Source organism: Adiantum capillus-veneris, chromosome 16, assembly GCF_014529385.1.
Source record: "Adiantum capillus-veneris isolate H3 chromosome 16, ASM1452938v2, whole genome shotgun sequence".
Taxonomy (NCBI): Eukaryota; Viridiplantae; Streptophyta; class Polypodiopsida; order Polypodiales; family Pteridaceae; genus Adiantum; species Adiantum capillus-veneris.
The window spans coordinates 123,103,751-123,130,877 of record NC_140946.1 but is presented as its reverse complement, the minus strand read 5'-3'; the positions used below and the strand labels follow the sequence as shown (position 1 = coordinate 123,130,877).

The 27,127-nt window shown below is 40.7% G+C and overlaps 2 protein-coding genes across 2 annotated transcripts; both read left to right on the top strand.

The window, feature by feature from the left end:
• The first annotated feature begins 6,334 nt into the window (after positions 1 to 6,334).
• Positions 6,335 to 6,967, top strand: LOC147439788 (uncharacterized). Its single transcript, XM_086484394.1, has one exon. It carries the CDS (start codon positions 6,541 to 6,543, stop codon positions 6,946 to 6,948), a length of 408 nt encoding a protein of 135 aa, XP_086340520.1. The 5' UTR covers positions 6,335 to 6,540; the 3' UTR covers positions 6,949 to 6,967.
• A 4-nt stretch (positions 6,968 to 6,971) lies between these two features.
• LOC147439787 (uncharacterized) lies at positions 6,972 to 7,384 on the top strand. Its single transcript, XM_086484396.1, has one exon. The coding sequence runs from the start codon at positions 6,972 to 6,974 to the stop codon at positions 7,266 to 7,268; it is 297 nt and encodes a 98-aa protein (XP_086340522.1). The 3' UTR covers positions 7,269 to 7,384.
• Positions 7,385 to 27,127: the final 19,743 nt, after the last annotated feature.

Sequence of the window (27,127 nt, the reverse complement as noted above, 5' to 3'; positions counted from 1 at the left end):
TTGAAGAATAAAATGCTTTTGGCTATCTCACTCACAACTCGTTGGACGTCTAGAACATAACTTTTTGGTACTCAAATATTGTCAATACTCAGGGAAGTGACTCGGATGGGGCACGGAAACTCTTTGAGATTGTCAATTTCAAGAAGTGAACCTTAACAAGAGAACATGAACAACTCTACAAGAAAACCAACACTCAATGATCAGGGAAATTTGCCTATGTCCTTTCTCACATCTCTAGGTCATCACACCATTTTGACACTCGAACAGACTGGAAATGCAATGAAACTTTAGGAGGATCTAAAGGACATCTAGGGGCACTATCCTACCAAGTCTGGTCGCAATCCAACAAGGTACCAAAATCACGATCCATCATGAAAAAGATCATGAAAATTGCAACAAAACTATCTAGAAAGGTCACCCTATGGTCTAGAAACACTCTCCTATGGTCAAAACAACTAAGAAAAATAATTTAAGCAATCAAATTGAAGATTAGTTTCACTAACACTTAGTCGCGAACCTCAATGAAACTTAAAATGCTTACACTTGAATTAAAGAGCAAAGAGAGAGGAACACAATGCGGCTAAAAGCAAGGGATGGTGGTACAAAATTGGTTGTCCTTGACAGTACCTTTTGATGGTACTTTGACAAATCTTTGCAATGCGATTTATCCAAGTCATAAAAGAATTTAGTTATCATATTATATATCATTGGATACATCTTTAAAAGAGGAACATCAAAATAGAATGTCGGACAAGTTTTGACACAAACTACAAAAATTTTACCACTCCCTACTTTTTCAGTGGCACCAATAAGATGGAAAGAAAATTGGTCCTTTTTTTGTACCACCATCCCCTGCTTTCAGCCATGCACATTTTAGAATTGAAAACTGATTACCCAATCGCTAGAAAAGTTGATTACAAGTTGGAACAGCTTTGTAGTTGGAGCGTACGTACAACAGCGCTCTTGACCTTTATACCTAAGGATTTCTAAATGTCTAGTGGCTGGCTCACATGGACCTTTACAATTATGATGACATCATTACAACTCAGGGAATTGACCTGCTACTCTGAAATCAAGATTTACCTAGAGTATCACTACACTAGCTCACCAAAATAATTGACTACAAATGTGGTGTCTTGCTAAGTGTATGGCCAGGTGGATGCCCATTCAATCTGTCTCTTAATATATGCCAAAATGGTTGGTGGATACTTTGCATGATAGTAAATTGGACGCATCTATGTCTAGTCATACTCGTTTAGGTTCTCACTATGCATCTTATGTGTCAGATTGTTATGCTTTGACTGTGTCTAGTTTATCTGATGTGGAGGAGACTTTGTCTTTTGATGGAGCACATAATTCAAAAAATTGAATGGTTGCCATGCAATTAGAATATGATGCACTTACAAAAAATGACACATGGACTATATGTAATTTATGTCCTAGGAAGAAGGTTGTTGGTACAAAGTGGGTCTACAAGTTGAAACATGAGCCATATGATGAGATTAATAGCTACAAGGCTTGACTTGCTTCAAAAGGTTATGCACAACAGAAAGGAATAGATTATTAAGTGACTTTATCTCCCACTTGTCGTATGATTATTGTTTCATTTTCTATGTCCGACATTGATATTTCTTTCTTGAACGGTGATATATTTGAGGAACTTCATGTAGCACATCTTTGCAGTTTTCTCAAGAAAGGACAAGAAGACAAAGTGTGCAAATGTAAGAAAGCTCTTTATGGGATGATACAATATCCTTGTTTTCCGTATGCGAACACTCATGCTGATTTGGTTAAAGGAGGCTTTTGTAATAGTCCAACAGAAAGCACTTTGTCTGTCAAGCATGATGGTGATCTAATTCTCATTGGCATTCTATATATAGATGATTTGCTAAAGTTACTAGCCTGGATGAGACACATATTACTCAATTAAGGATGGTTTGAATGCTACTTTCAAGATGAAAGACTTGGGACTTTGCATCATTACTTGGGCATAAAATTTTAGATTCATAGAGACATTACGATGTAATTTTGGACTTGAAGACTACAAACCTATTACTATTCCCATGGAAACAAGTTTAAAATTTAGTCTTCATGATGCTAGTGATCCTACCGATATTGTCACCCTTTATTGTCACATTATTTATGTATACAATACGACGCCCTCTATTTAGTATATAGTCTTACATGTCAATAGATTTATGCATAGCCCAAGGTGTAAGCATTAACATGCTGTGAACATGACTTTTTCTACTTGAGTGGCACTTTACATCTTGGCTTGGTTTATCCCAAGCGGGGATCATTGCCTCAGATTGGGCTAGTTTCTATTACACATGAGTTTCCACTATGAGTTTTTGTTCCATGCTTGGTAGCTCATGCATATAATGGTTGGTCAAGAATCAGCTATTTTAGAAAGTTCCAGTAGCGAAGTTGAGTATAGGGTAGTCTTCATAGCTATGGTTGAGTGTGTATGGCTCAAACACCTTATTGACAAAATGGTGCCAGCATCGTCTACACTGAAAATCAAAGTGCATTGGCAAATGCAGGGGAACCATTTTTCATGGTTGCACAAAGGACATTGAGGTGTATTATCAGTAAGTTAGAGAGAGACTCTCAATAGGAGAGATCAGCTAGGCTTATGTGAGAATACAATACAATCTTGTAGATCTATTCACGATGGCATTTCCTCATAAGAAGTTCAAAATTTTTTGGAAAGCTTTGTGCTTGCTTTTCTTTGTGGATCGATCATGGCCTCAGGGCATGACACTTCCCTATACACTATGTGCCAGCTCTAATTCATTTCATATCTCCAAAGGGAGATTTGATACCATATATGTGTGGCAGTGATGTGTGTGAACACACTTGAGACTGTTGGGACATTTTCCCCCTCACTAGGAGGTTTTTCCCGTCGTGCATTGTATATATGCCCATCATCATAGGGCTAACGTATCTTTCCATTTTGTGCACTAAGAAATATACTTTCTTATGTGGTCCTTGAGCTTCTTCATCCTCTCCAAGATGTGTATGTTTTCCTGCAACCCTATTTCCAATAGGTGGATGGATCACAAGCGTCATGAAATTTATGCTCATTTGACAACCGTGGATCCCACCACTTGGGGTTCATTCAAGGCCCTACAATATATATTGCTTAGAAACTTCCAACGTGCAAGTAGATTCTCAACCCTATATGCATCCTATTTTGATTTTCCTTTGATATATCTTTTAGCTTGTATTCAAGCACAAGACATCATAATCTACCTTAGCTAGTTTAACATACTATAGAGGCATTATGAAGGTGCTTATGCTTAGCCTTTTATGACTAGATTGAAAATCACCATTTAATTTGTTAAAAGCTCATGAGTGGATCAAAGTAGGCACAAATGAATTAGTAGGAGAATAAAATTTTCAAGAGCTATTTGTGGTGAGAGTTGTTAGACTCTCAATACATATCTGCAAGCTGTCTTTTGTTTTTTTATCTTACAAAAAATTGTTTTCTAAAGAAGAATTGCTAATATATGTGATCTAGAGCGTTCTTTTAGTAAGGGATGGCTTTAAATCTACATTGGCAAAAGTAGCCTTTTGTTTTTTATCTCACTAAAACTCTATGCTCATGAAGAGCTTGCCATTTGGAAGTCTATCTCTTGCATTGCAATTTTTGCAAGGCATCAAGCTCATGAAGAGCTTGCCATTTGGAAGTCTATCTCTTGCATTGCAATTTTTGCAAGGCATCAAGCTCATGAAGAGCTTGCCATTTGGAAGTCTATCTCTTGCATTGCAATTTTTGCAAGGCATGTCCAACTTGGGCAAGCAAAAACATCCTCTAGGTTGTTTTCTTTGGATGTAGAAAGTGGGATCCTTGCAACTTGAAGCTACGGGGGAAGTGAATCATTTTTGGTAGCTAAACATATGTATGCATATGAACACAGGAGACATTACATGTAAGAATTTTCCGTATATAAAAAATGTTATAGGAGATCTATCTCAAATCTTATGTACTCTTTAAAGTACCAGAAGCTTTTTAAAGCTTCCTATCTTGTATGTAGTGTCTTAGCATGTAGTGATTGTAGGACATGTCTAACAAGGGCAAGGCTAGGAAGAAAACGCCTCTTTTGACTGAATGAGAAGTGAATGAGAAGTGCGGATTTCTTTCTACATCTCTTCTAGATGCAATCTTCTATGCTTGCAACTTGAAGGAGTGTGGCCTTATGCTAGAAGTTAACCTTGTCTACAAGCACATTAATGAATAGATTGTTAGTCACTCATAGGAAACATATTGACACGTATGAGAAATGTGATGTTTCATGGAGTTTCATATTCAATTTGCTATCCATCCTCTTTGAATGAAAACAAAGTGAGGATTTCTTTCTAGATCTATTCTAGATGCAGCAATCTATGATTACAACTTGAAGGCATGTCACATGCTACAAGTTAACCTTGGCTACAAACACATTTATGATCAATTTTTGGTCACACTTCACATGGGGGGAAAAATTCGCACGTATGAGAACTAAAATGCCTCATGAGTTTTCTATTCGGTTTGTGGTTTGTTAAGTTGGAATGCAAGTGATATATGCAATGGGGCTAGTGCAGGAAATACAAGGTTCTTTCCAACAAATGTGAAGTGAAGGTTTTTCTCTTGTGGGGTTTAACATCCCAGAGGTGCACCTTTCAAAATCCTCTATATCATGTGTGATTATAGCTTAGTAGAAAAAATGTCTTTACATAGTTTTGGATTGAAATAATACTACCCCTCTTTCTTTATGACTTTTCTAAAATTTGAATAAAAATGCGCCTCGTGTAAGTGTAAATATGCAAGTGACATGAACTATAATATACACTCCTATTGAGTGAATTTGGTATACCTACATACCTTCAAGATGCACCTCCCAATGTTTACCTCTAAGCATTTATCCATAAAACATGCATTCAAAGCTTGTTCTAAAAAACTCTCCTTACTTACATGCTATTCATGAGGCGATAAAATAATATCTCTTTCACACACACAAAGATTTTTCTCTAAATGCAATCACCTATGCTTGCATGTTGAATGCAGCGGGGATATACAAGACGTTGACATAAGCAAACAAAATTATGATAAGATTTTTGGTTAAAGTCTCTTGGAGAGCACAATGTCATTGGAAATGCTTTGGTCAACATGTATGTTGCAACTAGTGTACTTTTAACTTATGTTTTTTAATGAGCTTCCTATTTGAGCCGTGACCTTTGGAGTGCAAGCGATGTATACAAGGTAGGGAGACTACATGGAACATCATGCCTGAGGTTGACTTAACTTAACGTGATAATTATATGAAGTCAAAAGGAACTGGCCTAGAAGGACATATATGCCAGTCTTTTTTTGAGGTGGTTATTAAGGGGAATCTCATTGGATTCCCTTACGGCTTTAAGAGAAAAAGGAACAAAGGTGGCATGTGGAGAGAGGAGATAGATGTACAGGTCGGAGCAAAGAGAGAGAGAGAGAGAGAGAGAGAGAGAGAGAGAGAGAGAGAGAGAGAGAGAGAGAGAGAGAGAGATAGATAGATAGATAGAGAGAGGGCTTTAATTGCACCCACTATTGTTCAACCCTTAAAGACATGTGGGTGTGGGTGAGTGGACACAATCTTGTAAAACTAGTTGAATCGAAGCTTTGAACGACAAAAGAAAAACAAAAACGTGATAATTTATGATGACATCGTTAATCCAAGGCTCATGCTTCAGTCAACATGTATTTAAAATCTATTGTACTTTTGAAAACACAAAACATTACGGTGATGAGAGTGTTACCTATAGGCTTTTAGAAAATGACGACCTAAGGCGTTATGGAAATAATTGACTTGGGCAAATAGACTTATCAAGCGATTCAAAGTCAAATATGGCTTACGGAGGTAAAGCTACAAATCACTCGAATATTTTAGCATCCGTGTATAGAACCTTTGATTTGGGATTTTGCATCTTGGACGATACTTATTGAAGAATATGCTTAGCAACATGGGTGGGGTCGAGAATCTCTAGATGTTTTTCATCGGTCTCTCAAAATGCAAATTAGTCTTAGCTTGCATGTAGCTAGCATGGGTGTCCTTGTGTGTGGTTGTTTAGAGTGTGCGGTGTGTATGTGTGATCATGTATTTGCCCCTTTCTATTTCTGTCAATTTGTAAGCCACTTGGATCGTGATCCATGTATCCTTTTTTATTTTTTTGACAGAAACCGGGATAGACTAGCCCACATGTCTAACAACTGGTTTGAATCACTAGTGGTCCACACTAGTGGTCCAAAACTCTCGAGTTTGCACACCTAAACTTCACCAAATCCCATGAACACACTCATTATACTTTTGGGAGACATATTAGAGTGGCACGTGTCAGACTTTGCAATTAAGAACTAAGTATAATTATAACACAAACTGCCTAATTGCATTAATGCATGCTGGCAATATTGAACATGGTAGAGTGGATACAACTTACAAGGCATGCTGATAATACTGACGATTACAATGATACATTAACGTAATGATACAATGATCCCCATACGATTATAAGGTAGTTAAAATGCATGGTGAAATTAAAATCATTAGGCAAGCAAGCGAGAGACTTGCAGGTGGAACTGAAGGAAAGCAGCTAGGCGCCGCCGCCAGTGGAGGTACTGGAGGAGGTAGCGTTGGTGGAGGACTCTGCAGTGGTGTTGAAGCTGGCGGCTTTTGCAGCGGCCCTATTGCAACGCCCGTAGCTGCTTTGGCAGCCAGAGCCGCAATAACCAAACTGGCTGCAGCACTGCCCGGGGTTGCAGTAGCCCTTGCCACCCTGCGGCAAATTTCCGCAGCAGGGCTGCGAGCAGGCTTGGCAGTCCACCATATCCAGCTGCGTCATCATTATCACAGTGGTCGAAGCCACAAGCAGCAGCACAACAGCTGCGTGCACATCATAGAGGGCCATATTGGCTTACTTATTAAGAATTAAGCCCTAGTAAGTATCTGCTGCAGATGATGACGATGACGCAGCTGGATATGGTGGACTGTCAAGCCTGCTCGAAGCCCTGCTGCGGAAATTTTCCACAGGGAGGCAACGGCTTCTGCAACTCCGACCAGTGCTGCAGCCAGTTTGGTTATTGCGGCTCTGATACTGCATACTGCGGCGCTGGCTGCCAAAGCAATTACGGGCGTTGTAATAGGGCCGCATCAAAAGCCGCCACCTTTGCCACCACTGCAGAGTCCTCCACCAACGCTACCTCCGCGACCAACGTAACCTCCTCCACCACCTCCACTGGCGGGGGCGCCTAGCTGCTTTCTTTCAGTTACTCGCCTCCATTTGCAAGTCTCTCGCTTGCTTACCCGCTGTCTGCTATGCGTTTATAGTTTCACTATGCATTTTAATTACGCGGGAATGCCTTAATGTACCACTGCCGGCATGTATTCATGGACTCGTTCTAGGAATTTCGTTAAGTTTCGGGGTGCCAGCCAAGACGTTTTGGACCTACTCTTGGTTCAATCTAGTTGGTAGGCCTATCAGTTGGTCTGTCCCACTACGTCATTGAAAAAAATATGAAGGAACAAATACATCATGACACACACACACACACACACACACGTATATATGGAGCTCAAAACAACCACACACAAGGACGCTCAACATGCAAACATAAGTGATGGTATGAAAACCGTCATAACATATTTGTCGCAAGAAACCCAACAATACTTAGTTGCCCTACCTTGTTGTAAACATCACTTGCACTCCAAGAGATCACACGCTAAATAAGAAGCTCGTGCTTCAAAGGTACACCAAATATAACATACATGTTGACCAAAGCATTTCCAACCACATTGTTTTCCTCCAAGACCCTCTAGCTAAAAATCTCACCATAACTTTGTTTACCGATGTAGCATCTTGTATATCCGATGTGTTCAAGATGCAAGCATTGGTGATTGCACCTAGAGGAAAACCTTTCTTTGGGGACTTGTGGTTTTGGGGGGGGGGGGGGGGATTTTATCTCATAAAAAAAGTTTACAAAATTACGTTCACAAAAGGATTTTCATCGTTATTGGAAAAAAACCCATCTGTTTCTTTTAAAGAAGAATGAACCTTTTTTAGTGCGTCATGAACATCATGTAAGTAAAGGGATTTTTTAACACAAGTCTTCCTATGCATGTTGTATGGATAAATGCTTAGAGGTAAAACCCCCCAAGACTAAAACCTGCACTACACATATGAAGAAATTAATTATTAGGAAAAATTTGGACTCTCAAAGGGGCCCTGTAAGGATTTTGACTTTCTCTCTCTTGTCCAAAACGGGTGCATGATAAAAAAATGTAGAAATAAAATCATTTTTTTTTGGACCTTTTGGATTTAGAATGTACTCATCGCGATCTATCCATTGATATATAGCATGTTATCTAATTCCTTATATTCTAGAAGATTTCATTTTTGATGTGATAATTCTATCTTATAAATGGAATCTGTCTCCGCATTTCAACTTCAGCGGGGAGGCCATAACTTCTACAAATCAACTCCAAATTTGTCAAAGTTTGGGGATTTAGCACTTAGTTTCTAAGATCTTTCCAATGATATGTTGGTTGATTAGGGTTTTTGTAAAGCATTTATGTACATCACCGGGTTGCTCACTTTGGACAAGAGAGGCAAAGTCAAACCTCCTTTTAGGGTCCATTTCAAAGTCCAAATTTTCTCTAATGCTTGTATTTCATATACCAACCTTGTAGTGCATATCACTTGCATTCCAATGGGCCACACATGATTAGAGAAATCATGAGAACATTCTCTTGAAAGTACATCGCACCTCTTGTAAGTGTCAGCAAAAGCAATGTTATATGTGTTTGTAACCAAGGTATCTTTCTTCCGTATGTGTGACTAACAATCTGATCATGATTGTGTTTGTAATGCAAGGGTAACATCTAGTATAACATCACATGCCTTCGAGTTGCAAGTATAGATTAGTGCATCTAGAGATCTAGAAAGAAATTGTTAGGCCTGGGGCTAAAGGGGGTGCAATATGCAATCATGTTAATGTATAACGTGAGTTCGAAAGGAGGGGTTTTAAAATACAAAATTTCTACATTAGAATAAGGGACTTCTATATTCAAGTTTGGAAACAAATCCTAAAATAAGGGGTCATTTTATTCATTCAGACATATTAGAAGAGGGCTCTTCTTAATACCCCACAAACGTACGTTATATAGGGATATTGAATGGTGAACCCCCCGAGGCTTGGGGTAAGACGGGCGAGGGCCAAGGTCCGGGACACACCTGCGGTATACGGTACATATTTAGTAGGCAAAGGCCAATATTAGGCATGGTTGGGTGAAGAGTTGCATGTGCTAGTCCCCAAGTCCTCATATTGGTATTAGAGCTCAGAGGAGCATGGCAACCATGGAGGAGGGGGAGAATTGGCATGGAGAGGTGGCATGGAGCTTCTCTCTCTCTCTCTCTCTCTCTCTCTCTCTCTCTCTCTCTCTCTCTCTCTCTCTCTCTCTCTCTTTGTTGAAATGTGTATTTATATTAGTTTAGATGAGATCCTATCTGAGGTCATAAGAGCCTCATAAACTGGATACACTTGTCTCACATCTTGTCGTTTGAGATACTAACACAGTCTTCCCAAAATTTGTTAAAAATAATTTCCCAAGGTATAGTGACCTTACATAGGGAGACTTTTTCAAAGCAAGCGTAATGCCTTAGTGTACCACGCCAATTATTGCTTCTCCTTGTAAGTTATGAGGATGGCTTTTAAGTTGTATCCACTCTACCTTGTACAATATTGTTATCATGTATTCATGGACCTACTGCTATACTTGTTCTAGGAATTTCGTTAAGTTTCGGGGTGCCAGCCAAGACGTTTTGGACCTACGCTTGGTTCAACCTAGTTGGTAGGCCTATCAGTTGGTTTGTCCCACTCCGCCACCTTGGATAGTGGTTTCCAAATTGAAAAAAATATGAAGGAACAAATACATCATGACACACACACACACATGTATGGAGCTCAAAACACACACACACACACACACACACACATTTGAAGAAAATAATTATTAGGAAAAATTTGGACTCTCAAAGGGGCCCTATAAGGACTTTGACTTTCTCTCTCTTGTCCAAAACGGGTGCAAGGTAAAAAAATTTAGAAATGAAATCAAAATTTTTCGGACCTTTTGGATTTAGAATGTACTCATCGAGATCTATCCATTGATATATACCATGTTATCTTATTCCTTATATTCTAGAATATTTCATTTTTTGATGTGACAATTCTATCTTGTAAATGGAATCTCTCCCCACATTTCAACTTCAGCGGGGAGGCCATAACTTCTACAAATCAACTCCAAATTTGTCGGAGTTTGGGGATTTAGCACCTAATTTCTAAGAGCTTTCCAATGATATGTTGGCTGATAGGGTTTTTATAAAGCGTTTATGTACTTCACCAAGTTGCCCACTTTGGACAAGAGAGGCAAAGTCAAACCTCCTTTTAGGGCCCCTTTGAGAGTCCAAATTTTCCCTAATGCTTGTATTTCATACACCAACCTTGTAGTGCATATCACTTGAATTCCAAAAACCCACACATGGATAGAAAAATCATGAGAACATTCTCTTGAAAGTACATCGCATCTCTTGTAAGTGTCAGCAAAAGCAATATGTTTGTAACCAAGGCATCTTTTCTCCGTATGTGTGACTAACAATATGATCATAATTGTGATTGTAATGCAACGGTAGCTTCTAGTATAACATCACATGCCTTCAAGTTGCAAGTATAGATTATTGTATTTAGAGATCTAGAAAGAGAAAGAGATTGTTAGGCCTGGGGCTCGGAGGGTGCAATATGTAATCATGTTAATGTATAATGTGAGTTCGAAAGGAGGGGTTTTAAAATACAAAATTTTTAGACAATTTAACAAAGGTACATCAGAATAAGGGATTTCTATATTCAATTTGGGAAAAAATCCTAAAATAAGGGGTCATTTTATTCATTCCGACATTTTAAAAGAGGGTTCTTTCTAATACTCCCACGAAGGCACGTTATATAGGGATATTGAACGGTGAACCCTTGAGCCCTGGGGTAAGACGGGCCACGGCCAAGGTCTGGGACACACTTGCAGTATAGGGTATATATTTAGTAGGCAAGGGCCTATATTAGGCATGGTTGGGTGAAGAGTTGCATGTGCTAGTCCCCAAGTCCTCATATTGGTATTAGAGATCAGAGGAGCATGGCAGCCATGAAGGAGGGGGAGAATTGGCATGGAGAGGTGGCGTGGAGCTTCTCTCTCTCTCTCTTTGTTGAAATTTGCATTTACGTTACTTTACATGAGATCCTATCTGAGGTCATAAGAGCCTCATAAACTGGATAGATTTGTCTCGCATCTTGTCGTTCGAGATACTAACACAGTCTTCCCACATTTAAAATAAAATAAAATCCCAAGGTATAGTGACCTTACATAGGGAGACTTTTTCAAAGCAAGCATAACTCCTGGAAATCCAAATAAAGAACATGAACCAAACTCTGAGTGACTGCATATAGAAATTCAAGGTTGCATCGAGAAATTTGCACAATCCAAAAGTTAAAGAAAAGGCAAACAACTTGACAGGAGTTCAAGGCTGTACATGTGAATTATCTAAAACCACCAGTCCCTTACTTTTTTGCAGTTCCAAAAAGTATGTTTGATAGTCTCCCCAGCTTTACAAGTTGGGCATCTTCCATCGAAGGTGGCCTTTTTCAGCAGCAGCTCTCCACAAGTAAGAGAGGCAGTAAGCAGTGTCCATAGGAACACCTTATGTTTGTGTGAGCAAGGCAGACTCCAAATTTCTGCAAGTCTCTGAATCCACCTGTGTTGAGTCCTTGTAATTTTCCAATATCGATTACACCTGGTAGAGACATCAATATCTTGTGTGAGTAGACTGTAAAACTATACTGTAGTTGAAGTCCACCAACACTTTGAGGAAGTTTACAATCTCTAAATCTCTCCCATAGGTTTTTTGTAAGAGGGCACTTGCAATTTGAAGATATGTGAGTATGCAAATCAGCCCAAGATCTTCTGAAAGCGGTGGACAATCTATATTGTCTCTTAGCTTTAAAAAAGGGGACAGACAATTCCTGAGAGTCCAACATTTGTCCAATACAAGTGATACCTTTCCTGAAAATCCTAATGGTAGGCTTCTTGATAATCAAATCAAGTGGATGTTTGAACAGAAAGCTCAAAAAAACATTCTCTTTCTCGAGAGAGTTGCCAGTGTGTCTCAGCCTGCCCTACCAAATCAGATGAGAGCATGTAAATTTCCAAGAGATAATGAGCATCTGAATCGTGTGACAAGCGGTTTTAATAGGAGCATGAGAAAATAGCTTGTCCCACTCACACAAGTTCCGTACTCCATGAAAGTACACAACAGACATAGAGATAATATCCCACATACATCTGGACCAAGTAGTGTCCCTCTTAAACATATGTTTTACCATAGTAGCTCTTCTAGCATGGGCATGTGCGTGGAGATCTAAGACTTCTAAGTCTCCTTTAAGTTTAGGATAGGTGACGAAATCCTAGCTCATGAAAGCACAGGTCTTTCCTTGGTTATCCCACAAGAACCTTTTCAATAAAGAGATAACTCTCCTAAGATGTGATTTCCTCCAGCCAAGCAAGGGTAAGTAATACAATAAGTATGGAACAAGAATTTCCTTGACTATTCTAAGCCTGACATGCAAATGCAACTCATCACAATACCAAGTAGCAATTTTTGTTTTTAGTCTAGTCAACACTCATTGTACTAGCTTATTGATTGTCTGCACACCAATAGGATATCCTAGATATCTTACAACTTGATCTTCAAGAGCTCTTTTCCCTGCCCACACCAGCTGATTGAATTCTTTAGCATTAGCATCAATGAGCAGTGATTTCTGCAGGTTCAGGTTCATACCAGCTGCCAGGGAGAATAGTGCAAGATATGACATGCATCTAGCGAGATTAAGGTTATTTGACTACAAAAATGTGAGAGTATCATCTACAAACCCAAGAGCCACTAGTTGCTTCTTGGGCAATTGAAGACCTTTGATTCTCCCTAATGCATCTTGTTTATCTAGAAAAGAAAACAAGGGGTGTGTGCTGACTGCAAAGAAAAGAAGACTTAAGGGGCACCCTTGCCTGACTGATCTTTGTGTAGAAACACGGGCTGTTAGTCTACCATTAACAATAATCCTAAAAGAAGAATGCTCTCCTAACAGAAAAATACATGAGCTTACTTTTTCTCCCAACCCCATTTTGTCCATAATAGCATGTACAAAGTCCCAAGCAACAATATCAAAGGCTTTAGCATAGTCCAATTGCAACATAACCATATTCTGATCAGTTTTGATAGCATACTCAGTGCCCAACTGCACAACAAGAATTAATATTGTCTAGAATGGAGCTTCCTCCAATGAACCCTGTTTGATTAATATGGATATGTTTTTGAAGTAGAGGGGAGACTCTGATGGCTACTACCTTTGCCAACACTATGTAGAGAAGGCCCATCACAATGATGGGCCTCCATTGAGACAGATGAGTACAAAACTTTTGCGTAGGGATAAGCTTGATGATCCCTTCCTTTAGAATCGTATCCATAAGAAGCATCTACGGGTTTGTTAAGAATGTTGTCATAGTGATCCAGACGTTTGCATAATGTTCTGGCAGTCCCCACTGACCTCATACCCATCCTCTCTTATGAGTTTAGTGATTGCTTCTCTGTTATGCTTTTGCTTTCAGCTTAAGAAAGAACCCTTTTGAGGTGTCATTTACATCTGCAAGTTCCCTAACTCTACATCTGAAACTACATTTAGCAACCTCCTGCTTAGCTAGGGAAAGCAAGGTGCCCTTTATATCCTCAATTTCTTTACATGTTTGGACAATAGTATGGCATGTATGCAATACATCCAAGAATGGCTGAAGTTTCCGAGTTAGAACACACAGTTTTTGCCTTTTTATTGCTGCAAATTGCTTACCATTAACCCTGATGTATTTTTGCATTTCAGAGCAAAAACAGAGCCATGTGCAAATGGGGTCAAGGTGCATACTTTTAACATAGTGTATTCTTCTTAAAACGTCATCAAAAAGGAATTTTTTATGGAGCAACATACTGTTAACAATTAAAGGTCTGGATTTACCATCTTTACCAGACATGGCAATAGAATTCGGAAGATCCATACAGAAGGGAAAATGGTCAGACATGCTGAATTACACCTGAACCTGCATTTTACAATGTGCAAGAATCCATACATCATTCATAAAGTATAATCTACCCAATCGGGACCAAGAGGACATGTAGGACTTAGAATGAAAGGTGAAGCCTTTATTGTTATAGCAAGTCAACCAAGCATCAAATAAGTGTAGTTTAGTTTCCAACCCCTCCCAAAAGGAAGCCTCCTCTGTGTTCATAATAGTAGAGATAGAAGTAGTGTCCGTGCTTCTAGGCACCATAATGAAATATCCTCCTAAGATTCCATTCCCTAGAGGCAGGAGTTTTAGCCAGTTCCATAGGAAAAGTGTCTAAGACATGCCATTTGGAGCATAAATGTTGACCATATGAAGGGGTCCCCATAGGGAATCCAACCTAAAGACAGAGCACCTATCAGAGGGGTGATCCAACAGCCACTAAGGGTGGAGGGAGTTCCTAATGGAGTTAAAGACCCTAGAATACTCATCTCTCTTCACTCCATAGAAGCAAGTATAGCCTTTAAAGTAAAAAGTAGTGCTAGCTCTCTTATGACACTTACGTTCCTATATAAGAGCTACATCTAGATCTTGGCCTGTAATCCAATTATGAAGCATAGCCACTCTGGTAGGGTCATTCAAACCCTTAGAATTGAACTTTGCAATCATCATTGAGGAGTATTCATCACGACTTGGGTGTTACCTAGTTCTTGAGACTCCTCATGATTGTCCACCATGTTGATTTCAAGATTGATAGGAGGGGCATCCTTACTTTACAAGTCCTTTTCCGTAGTGTTGGAGGCTTCTCTAATAGCTGCAATGGTGTTGGGGGAAGGCATATCTTGCAAGATATCAAAAACATTAGGAGTCATATATCTAGAAGATTGTTCAAACAATTGGACACTACAACAAAAAAAGGTGTCATCGACGCAGATATCGACGCAGTGTGTTGCTATGTGCGTCGATATCCACGTCCCTGTGAACCAGTCGCTATTTGCGACGCAGATAGCGATGACCATAACATAATTTTTTTTTCTTGGGCAGAGGGCAGATGGCTTGGCATGTGCCCAATTAAAAGATGGACACAACCACAGCCAGACTTCCTGCCCTCTACCCAAGAAAGCGAGCAGCACCAAAATCAACCATGCTCCCGCGCGCAAAAATTTTGGCAGAGTTCCCTATCATGTATACGCCTCCTACATGCTATCCATGTAGGATCTCACATGATATTTAAGGCCAATGATAGACAAGTACCGTACCAACTGAAAAGCATAATCATAACGAACCATAACCATAACTTAAAAGCATAACCATAACGAACCATAAACTAAATTAAAAATAGCCATAAGCATAACCAGAAAGTTAAACATAACCATTAACAAAATCTGAACCATAACTATGTCTATACAAGAATAGGAAAAATAACCATGTCTATACAATGACAATGACAATAATCATAACCATAAGGGAAACAATAACTGTCTGTACAAAAAAGAGACACAGAAGTGTGTCTGTGTCTCACAAAGCATATATATGAAATCCGGTCCACTAATGACTAGGCGTCGCAACCTGCACATAGGACAACTCACAGAATTAGTATTGATATTACTTCACATATACTTACTTAATTAAATCAACTCACACATATTAACGTCTCACCTCAAGCGATCAGCGAGACTGTAAGGCCTCCCAGTCTACAGGCTCTCCTGAAGCTTCAAGATCATTCAGTACTTCATAAATACCTCTGCGATATCCATCTGACTCCTCCTGGCATGTCGGAGCTCAATGCATCACAAGATTTTGCATTTATACAAAAATCAAAGTAATAAGAATACATGATTCATCGCGTTTTAAAAAATTCCATAGTTAATATTGGATTAGAAACTCACAAACTCATAGCGAAAGGTGTCGAAGCCTCCGCTGCCAAGTTGAGATGTCCCCCTGGTCATCTGTCGTACCTGCGCAGCGTCACGCTGCTGTCTGAACCGCGTGTCCGCTCATCCTCCATGATCTGTAGCCACGTCTTGTGTGGGATGCCCGAAGGCTTCGGCGAGCCAGTCCTGAAAGCCTTCCGAGATGCATCTCGTCGATGTTTCACGGTGTCCCGTGCAACACCTTTGATCCACCTCCTCAGAACAACGGAAGAACCTGGAGCACAGTAATCTAGGTTGCTAGTGCTTTCATTCGTGTCTCTAGCACTGGCCCTGCTGTTTTGCATGAAACTAACCATTACCCCACTGTCAAACGTGTTTCTTCTGCTGTAAATTTGTTGTGTTTGGAAATGATTTCCATGCGACCACAGTGCCATGTATGTATGATACTTCTAGTCACATCCAATAGCCAGCTCTTCCTCTTCTAGAGATATGGGTTGTCCGATTTGTCGAGCTACTCTCACTGTCTTGTCCAACCATGCCATTGTAGGGAATTTAGGTAGAGAAGCGAGGTAGTCTGGCAAGGGTAAGTCTCTAGTCGTTCGACTTCGCCTGTAATCCTGTCGCTCCCTATTGCGTCTCTCTTTTTTTTCTTTATACCTTTCAAGCCATTTTTGCATCGGCGTTGAATTTAGTATACAGAACTTCTTCATCTTTTCTCGCATGGCCAGGTTCATTTTCTTCGACACCCCTTGCCCTTGCGGCTCCTCTCCCACCAGTCTTGTATCCTCCTCATCGCTCCACAGTCGAGGCATTTTTGGGTCAGAAACGGATAGAGATTCGGTCGTCAATACAAGAGACTCTTGCACCAGCCATCCTTCTGCCATGCTCTCCTCTAGACGCGATTTTTGGCAAACAAAACCCTTAAGTGTTTTCATGAACCGCTCTAGAAAGAACATCCAATGGCTGTGGACTGTACCTGCCACTACAACCTCATCTACTACATGGACGAGCAAGTGCATTTGGATAGTTAGGCAGCTCGTGGGTAGATACTTCTCAATCATACAAACTGCCTCAATGGAGTTAGCCCTTGCGACTGCAATAGATTCCTCCCGTATCTCCTTGGAAGAGATCCACCGCACTAGCTCTGAAATCTTCTATATGCAGGTCCACACTTCCTCCATTAAACACCCCTTGATCGCAATTGGAAGAATGAATTGCAAGAACTTATGCTAGTCGTCCGATTTCAATCCTGATAGTTGATCGTCACAGGTGAATGCTGTCTTGAGACATCGCATATATCCTGTTGGCGTCCTGAACTCTGAAATCACCCTTTTCACTTGTCTCTCTTAGTTTTTTAGCAATACCCATGGCGCTCCTGGAAGTTTTGTTTGGCTAGCTGCATTGGTGAAAGGCCATAGCTCTGGCATCTTTCCAACTGACTGCAAATCATCTCGTGAAGCTCGATTGTCTTTCATTCCCATGATTGTCTTCCAGAGGAGCTCTCCCACATTCTTGAATATATGCATTGGATCCAGCAAATGGTTAATTAGTAGATCACTCCAGTACGGCAACGTATGGAGAATGGAAAAACGTTTCATTCCTGGAACAGGTTGCCCCTCATGTTTCTCCCATCGGCTACGCCACTCTTGTACATGCATAGGACGACATTTGACGCGACCAAGCTGACCTTCGCGCAAGTGATGGCCATCTGGAAGATAACGGTGGTGGCCTTGATAAATTATCTTTTGAAGAGAGGCAGAATAGCACACATCCAAAGACTGTCCGCAAATTGGACATGCATTGTATCCCGAAGTTGTTAGCCCTGCATATATTAAAGCATGAATCAAGCCAAGGCAAAGGGCTTGCGAATAGGGAGAATTTTGTAAATCAATAACCATTACCAGAAGCTTCTCCGTATCCTGGCCAATCATGCATAGTCCACATAAGAAGTCCATGGATCCTTCCATGCTGTTGTCCTACTGATATAACCACATCTGCTATGTCGATCCCATGCCATAACTCCTGGAGCTCGTCAACTAGTGGAGCTAGATAAACATTTATGTTTTTCCCTTGAACTTACCAGGTACAATCAAGCTTAATATCAAATGACCCTTCTTGATGGCAAGCCACGGCGGGAGGTTGTAACTAATAAGGCACACAGGCCAAGTGCTCCATGACGAGCTTCTCAAGCCAAATGGATTGACTCCATCCATTGCCATGCCCAAACGCAAATTGCGTGGTTCACTCTTAAAATGTGGCTAGGTATCTTCAATGTGCCTCCAAGCCTTTGAATCAACCGGCACCCTAAATGTTGCGTCAGTGGATCTATTCGTAGAATGCCACCGCATCAACTTTGCAATGGAACCACAACGAAACATGCTTTTTATCCTAGGAATAATAGGGAAATGCCGCAACACTTTAGCTGGAACTGTCTCGCCAACTGCATCTTGTTTGTAGCGCATTGCTTGGCACTTAGGACACGATAGACAATCTGCGAATTCATTGCGAAAAAGAATGCAATCATTTGGACATGCATGAATCTTGTTGTAGTCCAAGCCAACTGAGGTCAGAAGTTGCTTTGCGTCTAGCTTGGAGGGGGGCATTTCATTACCAGCTGGGAGAAGTTGCTCCCGCAATAACCTGTTTAAGCCACATTAAATTAAAAAGCTCTCCGAGCACATCACCGTTGCAATCAAAAAATCTCTTTTGTAAATTACGTACCTAAACAAAGCATTCATAGATTGGTTGATGTGCCAACTTCCTCAACATGTCTTCAGGAGATAGGTGCACGGCTTCTGGTGCTGCTTCGTTCGCGTTCTCCTCGCTATTTTGGAAGAAGGCATCCAGCATCTCCTCCATGCCGTCGTCTTCTGTCTGTAAGCCCTTTTGTGTGTCCATCTGTGGCTCTATATTGGTCGGACCTTCACACATAACCTTTTTTCTCTCTCTCTCTCAGATGTAGGTGCTATGTCGCAGAAATCAATGCCCGTTCCGTAGGAGTCATATCGCAGATTCTGTATGGTTTCTCTAGCAAAATCTCCGTACTTGTGCACATGCTCATTACATATCCTACGCTTGCGCAGGATTTGATACTTGCAGAGTGTGCACGAGCATGCAATCATTTCCTCCATGTTAGTTGATGACGTTGCCATCTACAATGATTATGAATGTTGTTTTAATCTATATATATATATATATACTCCTCACAATGTAAACTACCTCGCATTCTCTAGTCTTGCCCAATCTCCGTACACCTCGGTCCAGAGGTGTACGGAGATCAGGACCACCGGGTCAAAATCTCGTCTTTATTGGTCAAATCCTATATGGGTAGACACATACGTGCACTCCCAGGTGTACATAGCAATGCATGTAGCAGGAAAAACCCCTTTGCCTCTTTTAGTTCCATAGTTTCTTCTCTGTCTACCCTATCTCTCATTCTTTCTCTCTCGATCTCGCTATCTCTCTTTCTCTCTCTCTCTCTCTCTCTCTCTCTCTCTCTCTCTCTCTCTCTCTCTCTCTCTCTCTCTCTCTCTCTCTTTCTCTCTCTATTTTCCTATTTTCCTATCTCTCTCTCTGTCTCGCTCTCCACTTCCCCCTCTCTCTCTCTCTATCTCTCTCTCTCTCTCTCTCTCTCTCTCTCTCTCTCTCTCTCTCTCTCTCTCTCTCTCTCTCTCTTTTCTCTCTCTCTCTCGCTCTCTACTTACCTCTCTCTCTCTCTCTCTCTCTCTCTCTCTCTCTCTCTCTCTCTCTCTCTCTCTCTCTCTCTCTCTCTCTCTCTCTCTCTACTTCCCAGCTCTCTACTGATCGAATGAGCGACTGAGCTAGGGAGATCTAGACGCCCACGACTGCGGAGGACTACACAACATCGACAGAGGCCGCATGAGAGGATCTAGCTAGGTCACTTTGGCTCGACATGCACAACGCCCGGTCAGACTACTGACCATGGAGGAGATTGATGAGATCCGCCAGCGATAGATGCTGGATCTCCTATGATCTACCTATCCCACCTAGCTGGTTTAGCCGTTTAGTCCACACCCAGCAGTTTAGGATTCTATAATATTTTATTTTGTCATCTTCTTACTCTGACTTTGTATCAGATCCATCACATTGTAACTTTCTTGTCTCATGTCTCATAGGTCACTTTCGCCTTTCGAAGACGTTAATATAACATTTCATTTCATTTCTCTCTTTAATTTTAATTTCCTAAGCATACATTAACACTAGGTTGGTAATGGGACACTTTTATGTCCTGTGAAGTGACCATTTTCCTTGAATTATGTCAAGAGTTTCAAAATGGATTTTGAGGTGCTATCTGTCTAGAAAGTTGTCTCATGAGCTGAAAAAAACTTGACATCTTTTTGGAATATCAATTTCATCTTTAACCTTGTCCTTGCACAACATTTCACAACCTAAACTGTGTGAAAAAAACGGGTCCTGTTTTTGGCTTTTTTCAACTTTTTGCAACTATATCACTCTAGAATTCATGTTTGTGAGGTCTATAATGCTAGAGAACTATCTTTAGTAGTCCTCAACATGTCCTGATGCTTCTAGGGAGAAATAAATGTTAAAGTTGTAAGTTATGACCAAATTACAAAAATTGACAAATCCTGCTTTTTAGCCAATTTTAGCTCTTCTATGATTTTTTTGGTGGCTTTCATGATATCTAAATGCAGTTTTGATTTTCTATGTCGCATAATGTAACATAAAGCTAATATTCCTTGAGTTTTGGGGCACCTAATACCCTATTTTGCATAGTAGACAACGATGGTTGATTTTTTCAATTATAGAAGAAAACGAAACATTCTAGTATAACAAGTATAGCCTTTTCAATATTGTTAGTTTCTTGTGACAACTACATGCATTTTGTAGGTAGTAACCATATTTAGTCATAAGGAACAAATTTGGCTAGATATTGAATAGTTTCTATGGGATTCTACAACTCATAATGTTGAACCCAGTTTTTTCATGTTTGCTGTATTTAGCACTTCATCTTTGTCCCCAAGATTCTCCTTGGTAAGAGATGTAATATTCTTTTGACATGCTCCATGGCTCCTTATGAACCTAAAGGACAATAGGGAACTAAGAAAACATGCATATATTATTTGTATTGAGCGTGGCTATAGAAACTTTGATGATAGGTTTGCAGAATGGTAAACATTCAACTTTTTTGTACCTATTTATTTTGGCAAAACAAAAAATAGTGATTGAGAAGCAATCATATGTTCTGATCACCAACCCATTGAAGTTAACTAGGGAATTTATCTCAAGTGCTACAAAAATCCCTTATCTTATTTTTATACAACAAACCGTAAGAAATGAGTGTTTTGATGAAAATGTACTCGTCCATCAACTTTGGAGGCTTGGTGTGACCAAAAGATGAGAAATTTTACAAGTTTCTTATTTTTTCCATGTGTAGTAGGCCTTGAATTATAACCTCATGAAAGGATTTTACAAGATGAGTGGATCTACTATGGTTTTGGAGGTTTTTTTCAAAACCCTGAAAGGACACTTTTATGTCCTATTAGGTTACCAACCTAGTGTTAATTCTCTCTCTCTCTATCTCTCTCTCTCTCTCTCTCTTTGATTACCTGCATACACACACATTTCTCTATCTCTCTCTCTCTCTCTCTCTCTCTCTCTCTCTCTCTCTCTCTCTCTCTCTCTCTCTTTCCTACACACACACACCGCTCTCTCTGTCTCTCTCTCTCTCTCTCTCTCTCTTTCCTACACACACACACCGCTCTCTCTCTCTCTCTCTCTCTCTCTCTCTCTCTCTCTCTCTCTCTCTCTCTCTCTCTCTCTCTCTCTCTCTCTCTCTCTCTCTCTCTCTCTCTCTCTCTTTCCTACACACACACACACGATGTAGAGAGAGAGAGAGAGGGGGGGGGTTGGGGGGGGCGGAGATGGACATAATACCTGCGCAGCAGGTTTCGGCCAACCTCTGAGCAGGCGAAAATGGCCCCTGTGCGCGGGTTTCGCTTTTTTCCCCCAAAATTTTTTGCGTCACTATACGCGTGGATATACACGTCGATATACGCGTGGCAAATAAAGCCTTTCCACGCGTATATCGACGCACACTGCGATGCGTAGATCGATGCGTATAGCGACGCTCGCTAATTATGTCAATATACACGTGGAAAGGAATGGCCGTCGATATATACGCATCGATATCTTCATGTAGTGTTGTAGTGGGAATGCCTTTCTAGCTGTCATAGTCTGGAACTCGTATGCATCCATTGGTCATTTTCCCTTATCCAAGCTCTTGATGATTCCATGAGGTTTCATAGAGAAAGACGACCCCTAATGTTCATGGTTCATGGCTAGAGCCATTTCGTGCCTGGTTCCCTGCATGGCTAGGGGTCGAAGGAGGCCGAGACACCCCTTTATTGAGAGGATGTGATGTACCATGAGCGGGAGCATAGGTAGAGAGGTATTTTTCTAGTTCACCAAAGGGGTATTCCCACAGACAGGTTGAAGGGAACTAGGGGATTTAACAAAGATTTTCTCCCGAGGGACCATGGTCTTACTATCGGGGTAAGATGGGATTAATTCCCTTGATGATTGAGATATGGTTGGTCAGTTCTTGGAGAAATGCCCCAATTTGTTATAGTGAAAGCATGCCCCTGCAAGAGACCCCCATTTGAGATACAACACCTTTCTGCCAGTGGACAGAATATTGATGTCAATGGTTTTAGGGAACTGGTTCTTGGTGTTCCAAAGTAGGCAACCTTTATTCCAATTGGGTGAATTACTAGTGGGGGAGTACAGAACTTGCCCTGATGTAGCAGTTATGTTGTTGATACAGGGCCATAGAAAAGAAGGTAAATAAATGTGTTCAACCAAAACCAGGCGGTACTGAGATAGCAATGCTTCTTTTTATCATCTTTATAGGCTTCTAGTCCAAGACATGCAAGACTTGGCCAAACAGGATTACAATTGGCTTAGATAGGAAGGCGACCTGATTTGGAGGGTTTAGAAACAGGACCTCAAAAATCCCCTGCCCTGAATATAAAATTTTCTCTATAGCCCGAGAACCAAACCCCTGGTCTATAGTTTGAGCTATGTCAGAGATTAGTGGAAGATGACCAGTAAAGAACAAAACAACCACCTGTGACTTAAAAACAGAAACCTGCTGCCATATTGTCTTGGTGTCGCGAGAAACCTGATGATCCCACTTAACTTGAGGATCGATCAATGGTGATGTGGTCCTTCAAAATTTTAAACAAATCAGGGGCATCAAAATCCACGGTGGTATCTACTCGGTCATGCACAAGACTCCGTGCTTCTTCCGTGGGGTCAACTTTGAAGGCTAATGGGAGAGCATACACGGCCATTGTAGCGCGCAGAGCCCGTGGAAACCAAACCGTTTGATCTCGCAGTTGGGGAGGGCAACGAGGCCCCGCAAATGGCCCTTGCCAACAAGTCGGTCCTCATCAGAGCATCACCGTGAATAGGGAGATAGGGCAGGGAGGGTCACCATCACTCACACCATTTATCTCTTCTTCTTCTCTCTCTCTCTCTCTCTCTCTCTCATGGCCCATTACTAACCTTATTCATTCAATAATACAAAGAGAATAAGGGGCTGTGGATAGTTGAATCCACTTAGTGCTCCACCACACCTCGTGTCCTGCTGCACTTGCACTCACTTCACATCATGTCTTACAAGTAATTAGCTCTTTTTTTATGTTTGTGGCTCTCAAAGTAGTGATTTTTGCATATCTCCACCATATGAAGTCAGATAGATATGATCCAAGAGTCTATCCTAGGGTTTTGGCATGGCACGTTGTCGGCGCACTGTTTATATCAGAATTTTGCAATTTTGAACATTGAATTTTTTGCAGCAGCTTGCATCAATCTTGGCACATTAAAGCTTGGTATTGCAGAGCATGATGCAATTTGAATCTCTAGCCATGTATGGCAGACTATGGTGCTGTTTGAGAGAGATTTTCAGCCATGTGTGTGCATAGAGAGAGAGGAGAGAGAGAGAGAGAGAGAGAGAGAGAGAGAGAGAGAGAGAGAGAGAGAGAGAGAGAGAGAGAGAGAGAGAGAGAGAGAGAGAGAGAGAGAGAGAGAGAGAGAGAGAGAGAGAGTCAACAACACACATAGATCTCGAGAGAGAGACACATTTTTTTTTAGCACAGTATTAGAAGGCGTGGATTCAGCATCGACATTACAAGTGGCATTAAATGAGTTTTGGAGATTTGATCTGTAGATCACTTTTTGATCCAGGCATGGCATTCTACATCAAATTATAGGTGGAGTTTTATAGGTTTATTGATACGCACAGGTACAGTGGCTTCTAGATAATTTTGATAGTCACCTTTGTAGAGTTTCTTTGTGGATAGTTATTTGTTGACAAATGCATACTTTCTGAGCACACCGTCCCATTGATCTCTTTTGAGAGCAAATAGCCTTGTAGGGATTTGTCTATTATATGTAGTAATTTACAGGGGCCTATTTGTGCGCGATTTTTCATATATATTGAGTTGCAGTCACTACCTATTGTTCTTCATGTGGAGTCATTTTTAAAGCTAATTTGGTAGTTTCCTCGATCAGTTTTGAGACTCGGATCGGAAGAATCCTTTATGAGATTGTGGCCAGTCTTGAGTTTGCGCAGTCTTTGGAGGGTCGTTTGCGTGAGGTTTTCTTGAGTTGGGGTGTTCTTGAATGTTGAGACACTTTTACTGATACAAGTTGTTGGAGTATCCCCTTTTGGTATCCTTGTCATAGGCCATGTGTTTAGAGGAAAACCTTTGCTTTTGGCATTGAGTTGCGGTCACATGACATCTTGTTACGTCACTCTTATGCCTAGTGGTTACTTTTTTCACTTTATGCATTGATTTTGTAATGTCGGGTTTTTGAGATTTTGCTCCCCATACAAGGTAGACTCTGCTAGATTTTTCCCAGAAGTCGACCATATGTGTTCTTGCCACATTTGAGTACCTATAGTAGTGACTTTGCTACTCTTTGTCTCGAGGTTCTTCAGATATTTTAGGGGAAACTCTGTCAAAAATTTCCCACCATTTTTTCCATGAATCCTTGGTAATTTTGTCTTGAATTATGGCTGCTAGTAGTGCTTCAAAAAGGGAAGACTACTACATAAATAAGTTCGATGGAAAAAAATTCACGATTTGAAAGCAACATATGCTTGACGTTTTGGTCAACAAGGGCCTGGCAACGCCATTAGAAGAGCATAGAGAGAATGCTTACACTGATGATCAACGGAAAGAGTTTGATGTGTGTGCTATGGTCACGATTAGATTATATCCTCGCAAGACCATATTCTTCACGATTTGGACAAGACTACAACACGAGGGCATTGGGACTCTCTATGTGTAGCTTGAGTAGGAAAGAGTGCTTCTAACAAAGTCTTTTTAATGAAGAAACTTATGTGGCTGAATATGAAGGAAGGTAGCAATGCTAGTGCACACTTGATGAGTTCAATAGAACATTTTCTCAGCTGACATCAAAAGGGTTGGATTTTGATGATGAAATAGAGGCCATTTTCTTGTTATGCTCTTTGCCTTCTTCTTGGGATACATTCAATATTGCGATTAGTAACACTGCACCAGGTGCATATATGACAAGTGGCCATAATCGCCATAGGCAAAGAGGTGGACGTAGTTGTAGCCACGATCATTCACAGTATCGTAAGGATTGCTAGAATTGTAGCAAGAGTCGAGGTCGTGACTACAAAAATGTAGAATGGTATCATTGCAGCAAGAAAGTGCATTTAAAGAAATATTGTCGTGTTTTGCAGCATGAAAAGGACAAAGCTATTTGACGCTCCACAAAGTAGTTTTAGGATAGAGGAGATTAATGTGGTTGAATATCCATTTGCAAAATTTATTCTTGACATGCAACAGTCATCAGATGTGCTTTTTTTCACCTTTGATTTGAGTGTAGATGCTTATTGGCTCTTGATGTGTGTTATGCACAAAATTGGATCATTGATTTGGGTGCCAGTTTCCATGTTACTTCCCATAGGGAGTGGTTCTCCACAAATACTGATGTGCATGGTTCAGTCAGGCTTGATAAATGCAGTACGGGAGATGTCAAGTTATGCATGACAAATGACATTGAATCTATGCATCGTAAAGTTAAACATATTCCTAACTTGACTAAGAGTTTGGTGTGAGTTGGTCAGCTTGATGCTCTAGAACTCAAATTTAGGAATTTTGGGAAAAATTCACTAAAATGGGACAATTCTTCTTGTCTCTAGCTTTAAAAGAGAGGGGAACTCGGTCCAAGATGCACACTTTTCTGTCTCCAAATCTTGAATGAAATGTAGTGTTTGGATGATGCACTCGCAAGTGTTATTTGTGGCCACCACTTTATATGCAAACATGCAACATCTGTCAGACGTATATTACATTTGAAGCTCAAAGGCTCGGTTCCACTTCATGCTTCTAGAAAGATCCTTCTTTGGCATCTTGGAGGTATCTTGGCAGTGCATTTGTCATGAGTGGCTTGGTGCAAGAGGAGCAGCCTTGCCTACTAACGTCTCTATTGGTACAGGCGTCGCCTTTTACAACAATCCCCTGTGGGTTGACCAATTTTGATATCTGCCATTGTTGGAACTTCTTTGACTATGACTACACATGATTTCTCGATGAATCTTCTCCCGACTTGAGGCAGCTTAAGTTAATCCACTTTGTGTCAGCAAAAGAAAAAGAAGGGACGTGTTTTCATGAGGCTAGCATCGAAATAATCAAACAAATCTTCAATTTTAAGGCCATGCTTCTCCCAAAACAAACATTGTAACAAAAATTTTCTTGAGGGTGAAAATCTAGGCTACAGATCCATGCAAATGTATCAGTTTCAAGATTTTGACTATTCTACTTGTCTCAAACATGGAGGCTAGCATGTTGGGTTGTGGGTTGATGCACCTTGCAAATGTTCAAACCTCAAACTTGAGGGTAAGGTAGAGGGCTCTAAAGTCTAGCAGAGAATCACTTGTGTCTAACATGGAGGTTAGTGTTCTCTATTGTGGGTTGAGGCTCCTTGACAATGCTCAAGCCTCAAACTTGAGGGTGATGCACAAGGCTCTAAAGTCTAGACGAGAACTACTTGTGTCAACCATGAAGGGTAGAG

What these genes read in the sequence shown, in the direction of transcription:
- LOC147439788 (XM_086484394.1), top strand. Translation starts at nt 6,541, where the DNA reads ATGCATGGTGAAATTAAAATCATTAGGCAAGCAAGCGAGAGACTTGCA.
- LOC147439787 (XM_086484396.1), top strand. Translation starts at nt 6,972, where the DNA reads ATGATGACGATGACGCAGCTGGATATGGTGGACTGTCAAGCCTGCTCG.